General features: G+C 27.0%; 1 protein-coding gene across 1 annotated transcript in view; it reads right to left on the bottom strand.

The window, feature by feature from the left end:
* Positions 1-6,000, bottom strand: part of LOC122270447 (uncharacterized) — a 44,420-nt gene extending 38,420 nt beyond the window's left edge. Inside the window, exon 1 of the mRNA XM_087167466.1 lies at positions 5,797-6,000. Within this exon, the coding sequence (XP_087023592.1) occupies positions 5,797-5,941 (145 nt within the window). The 5' untranslated portion in view covers positions 5,942-6,000. The remainder of the gene's footprint in view (positions 1-5,796) is intronic.

The following is a 6,000-nucleotide window of genomic DNA, read 5'->3' on the forward strand; positions in this document are numbered from 1 at the left end:
CCGAGAATTGCTACGCAATCCTATGTGGTTCACGCCGTGAACCATGGCTCGCTGCGCTCGCTCGCCAATGAACACAATGTTCCAGCACAAAGACATAATATATTATCATCAAAGACATAGTATTTTATCATCAAAGACATAGTATTGTACTTATGTAAAAGAATTCTACCAATGTTCTTATTGGCTTTTAAAAAAGTATATTAGCTATTTAGATTGTACATGGTGAAAAAATCAAAACATTAGCTAAATAAGAAACATATTAGCAAAATAAATTATCAAATATTGCTTCACTAATATTCTGCATTTTAAAGCGTGAAAATTCAATGCATAAATAAACGCGAAATATAAAAAAATTCAATGCATTCAATACAAACACTTAAACGTTTTTTAGACGTTTAGGTAGCTCCCAGTAGAAAAATATCAATTCAACAGCGGCCTTTTAAAGCATTCTCACTTCAATTAATTAATTCTTAATTGAGTTTAAATTAAATATTGTCATGTTTTTAGTGCATGAATCTGAATTGAACAACCTGATAATGCTCACTCTGGTTATTGTTATCTGGTTGCTCACTACGTGCTCTTGCGCGCCGAGTCCAATCAATTAAAAATGAAAACTGTTGCCAGCGCGAGAAAAGAAATATCATCGGTTTTATTGATACATACATACATATGTACGTATTAGCGTTTTATATAATATAGATAGATATTAAAAAATATTTCTACTTCTGAAAAATTATAAGTAAATTTAAAAAAAAATATTATTAAGAGTAAAACTGAAAAAGGTAATAAATGTATAATTTTATTTAATAACTAGAATAGTTTTTATAAAGCTTTTCAGAATAGAAGTCAAAACTATCTGTTTTTTAGTGGACCGTACTCTGTGTTGTGAGTTTCACAAAATATTACAGTTTCGCTCCTTATCACATAAACTTAAATCGTTGCAAGTATTTAATAAATTCCCTCTAAATCTTTCAAAAAATAGAAAAAGCCACAAAACTCAAAAACTGTTATGCAAACAAAAAACACATCACAATTTGCTTTGTAATGAAAAAAATTCTAAATTGCTTTTATAATAAACAACAGTCAAGTTGATGAAAGACTAAAAAGCAAAGACATCAAGAAATGTCAAATGCCAACCTTGGATTGACGCTTTAGTTCAACAGACATCTTAAGTAATTTTTTTTACGGGTTCAGAATTCTTGAAAATAAATACTACAATGGTTCTTATTTTAAATTTAGTTTCCCTTCCACTCTTCAAATAATTTCAATAAATTTTTACAATAACAATTATAAAAATTTAAATAAACTTAATTAAATATTATTAAAAGTATGTAACTCATTGAAATAACTACAATAAACGTTCAAAAAATTTTATTTGAATTATTATAATTGTCTAACCTAGATTGGTTTTTAGCGGACCAAAGTACCCAATGTTCTAAGTCTTACAGAAGGTCACAGCTAAGTAACTACTAGTAATTATTAAAGATCTAACATTGTAGTATAATATATATGCCGCGTTTTCCTATTCTTATGAAGACAAACTCTAAAAGTTAAAGTAGTAGAGTCCTAAAAATTACTTAGGAATGCTAAAATACAACTTATTGAAATAAAAACGGCACATTTTTTTCTTTCATAGGATTTGTAGTACTTGTGATTCAATATGTTGATTCAACGAACAAACAAAGCTGTTTAATTGCTTTAAAAAATTGCTCCAGATCCATGTGTACAGATTGAATAAAATGTATAGAAATTAAAGGTTCCACGAAGAATATCGAAATTTCTATATGCCTTTATGGGTAAGTTAGCCTACGTGCCCAAATGAAGAGTTAACACTACTTCATCAATTGCATATTAATGAAAACATATTAATGTAACTCTTATTAATCTGCCGGAAAAAATGACATCATATCAACATTAACACTTTTATTTTAAATGTAAGATTATGAAGAAAGAAATATTAAGTACCATTAACAAAAAATTATTAGTTATTGTTAACAACAAAGTTTTGATGGAGTAAATGCTGTACTTCAAAACAATGTTATGAACTTTTATATGAATTATTTTCTTCTGCACTATGGTTGGAGAAAAATGTTTTCTCTTCTCTTTCTTTGGTGCCTCAAATCAAAATATGCTTCGGGCATGTCAGATAGCATAATTTTTTAGTCCTGGCAGGGTGTCGCATGTTTTAGGATATCATTTTAGAAACTGTTCCAGCTTGCATACAAAGCTGGATTTAAAAAATAAGTATCCAATTAAGGAGTGAAGTGAACTGGAGTTGCACTGTCCGAGAGTAACTGTAAAAGCAAGTTCGGAGATAAGTGACCTAATCGAGTATGGGATTGGGTCCTGTAGTTTTTATACGACAGTTTAATTTTCATTTTACTTGCATTCGAATACTTTTTATTACTTTTTCACGAAAACTTTTCCAGTTAATCTTATAGCTTTGGGCGTCGTTCAGAACTCTAAATTTCTTTGCAAAAAGAGCATTTTTTCACTCAAAGCTATGATCTAGTAAATTTGAATGGATGCTAATTCCCTAAATCATTTCAATTATTTAAGACTTTCGCTCCGGATTTAATAAAAAAAAAAAGAATTTTTTTTTAATAAACTTGTAAAAAGTTGTTGTTTCCGTATAAAAATTTATTGGAAATAAAAAACAAATATTTATTCTTTTAAACGAATTCCATAATTTTTTAAAAAAAAATTCTCCATGAGTAAATGAAAAAGAAAAACTTTTTGCTTTTAAGTCTGTATGTATTGATTTATTTATAGTAAATGTTCTTTAAAAGTGAAACTTTTTAAACTTATGGATAAAAGAATGTGGCTATAATGGTAAAAAGTGCTATTTTATGTGCCACATAAGAGAACTAGTCGGTCTGCCAGTGTTCGCTGTCGATCCCCAACCCTCAAAGATTGCTATGCAATCTTATATAGTTTGATTTGAGAACCACGCTCGTATTGCTTGCTACTAAGTTAAAACCATTTAAAATAAAATCAAGCGTAAAGCCTTAAGAATTTAATTTAATTATTTACATATTTAAAGCTAAAACTAAATTTAAAATTTTTAGTCAATAATAAGTTATTGAATTAAAACTTTTAAATTGAAATAAATGATATGCAATAGGAAAACTTGTAGAAACCAAACAATGCCTATGCTTTTGGAAAGCAAAATGTATGACTGCGCGTTTAAGTTATGTCTTTCATAACTATCATTAATGCTTTCTTCTGATCTTCTAGCATGTTCTTTTCTTAATTATACATAATAAAAAAGCATATTATAAAATTATACGTATTATAAAAAGCATAACATTACGATTAACACTCATTTTTAAATGAATAATGATAGCAATGATTAAAGTTATCATTATTGAACCAGAATAAGTATGATTGAAACTTTATATAGAACACTTTTCTTGTTGATACTAACTATTCGCTTTTCGTTTTTAACCTTTTAATTCTTACCAACTTATATCTCAGTTTGTTTCCACTTTTTGTTGACCAAGCGAGAAAACAATTTTCATTCAGAAATTTGAAAACATTTACGTTTACGCTATTTAAGGTTTACTGGATCACATTAAATTTCTAAAATTTCTCATAATTAGAGAAATCAATTGAATATTTTTAATTTTTTAAATGAGAGTAATAAGCTCCCTAAAAACAGTTTGATAGGAAGCTTTTTCCATTTCTTGGACACAGAATGCTTTTCAGGACAAATATTTTCGTTTCGAGCTTGCAGAATGTTTTTCCAATCAAAACTTTCACTCAATATATATAAATGTCTCTGAAATAAGATGGAACGTAAAATATGTGAAAGTGAGAAAAGATTGCATTCATTAAATGTAAGTTATGGCGGGAAAAAATAGTTCGATCAGAAATAAAAATCAAAGTGCGTTATAAAACCCTAGAGAACGCATATTTTCATCAGTCAGATGCCTCATTAATTAATGAAACACCGGTTGCAGATTCGTGTTTCTGATACCACAATAGTTTTGTCAAATGAAAGGCAGCCATAAAACGAGAGAGAAAAAAAGGAACAGATACATGATAAATTACCTTTTGTTTGAATATGGCCGTCTTTCCAAACGCTCCAAAACATCAATTAAATTAGAAAAAGGCGTTAAGAGTCGATGTAGTTAGGTGTTTGGAATGCCTTATCTGCATTTTATTAGGTGATACTAATGAATAGAGTTGAGGTATTTTTAGTGCGACAAGTTTATTTAGGTTTAAAAATAAATTCAGCATTGTCATTTTTTAATTAGAACATTCGAAACGATCAAAAGAATTTGAAAGGCAATCAAAGAAGTAATTACAATATTTAAAGTTGATTCATTCCATTGTATAGAAGAACCCTTATTTTCTGATATCGTTTACTTTTTTATAGATTAAATATCACTAACACTTTAAGAAAGAATAACTTAATTCAAATAAATAAAATTAATGCTTTTTTTCTGTGCAACAGATTCGTTTTCGCTTAAAATCAATTTCATAAAATGTTATTCGTTTTAATTAAGTTATTACAAGCGATCAAAAAGATATAAAACTCCAATGGAAATGTGCAAACTATACATAAAGCGAGAATTCGTACTTTTGATATCGTTTGCTTTTATTTATATACATTTATCTTTTTAATAACACAAATTGGCAATCTTTGAGACGTAAATTAAGTATTAAGGTAAACTGGCATGGCATGTAGAAAAAACTTTTCATCGATGAGACACTGATAGTGACAAAATAAATAAACATTGATTACGTAGCTTTCAGTAAATATTATTACGGCGATGGATATAAATAGAAGTATTTAACTTGAAATAAGTTGTATGAAAGAATTTAAAGTAATAACTTTTACTACATGCTGTTCAGTGTAAAAATAAATTAATAAAAGTGAATCCAATTTCAATATTTGTTTATATATTTTGTATTTTTATTATCAAATAATTTTTATTATATTTCTTTAAAATTGTATTTAATGCTTATTACTATAGGTTTATTCAAAGTTAAAAAAACGAGTAAGTAAATAAAGTTATAATAAAATTGTTAAATATATAATGAAAAAATAATAAATGAAGAATTATTTTTTCGAACATTTTTATTGAATATTTTCTTTTTCAGTATGTTAATTATATTTTTCTCAGTTTCAGTCTCCCCATTATTTTAAACTCAGCAACCTTTTCAATATAAAGCAACCTGAAAATGTGGAGGAATTTTTTTAAAAAAATAATAAATAAAATAAAGAAGTAAATAAATGTAAGGAATATAATTTTTTTCTAATTTTAAAACTCAGTACATTTTTACAGCTATTTTACTTTATTATTATTTCAGTTCATGATATTTGTGGCATTTTTTGAAGTTTAATTTTCTTAAACAATGTAATAAAGTTTTTAAAATATAAGTCTTGTCAAATTATAGTTACCAGAAAAATACAGCATTAAAAACCGTAAATGAAAGGGGAAAAATTATTAAGTTTTTAGTTTTAAATTATTAGTTTTAAATTATTAGTTTTAAATTATTAGTTTTAAATTATAGGTTTTAAATTATTAATTTTAAATAAATTTTGAAATAAAAAAATTGTAATTGAACTTCAACAGGCTTATAGCGCTCCATTTTTTTATCAATTACAATTTTCTCAGTTACAGTCTTTCTAACCCAATCCGAATATAATATTTTCAGCATCCGAAAATCTAAGAGAACATTTTAAAAAAATAATTAGGCAGTTAATAAAATTAAGTAAACTTTTCCAATTTTAAAATTCTACACCATTTAGTAAAGTAGCTTAAAAGGTCAAATTAAAACACTTACCTATGAAGTAAAAGAGTAAAGAAGAAATATTAGTATCCATTTTTTTTTCTCCTTTTTGTTCTAAAATTACACTCAAGCTGCTCTCCGAGAATGAGCTTATTTCCGAATAAACAGAGGTAGAACAAGTGTGGTTTACTTTACACATTAGTTTCGAAGCGGCTATTACATCATCATCTAGCGGGCGTGGTTACCTTCCATCGACGC

This window comes from Parasteatoda tepidariorum, chromosome 7, assembly GCF_982258835.1.
Source record: "Parasteatoda tepidariorum strain Cologne lab strain chromosome 7, Ptep-v5.0, whole genome shotgun sequence".
Classification (NCBI taxonomy): Eukaryota; Metazoa; Arthropoda; class Arachnida; order Araneae; family Theridiidae; genus Parasteatoda; species Parasteatoda tepidariorum.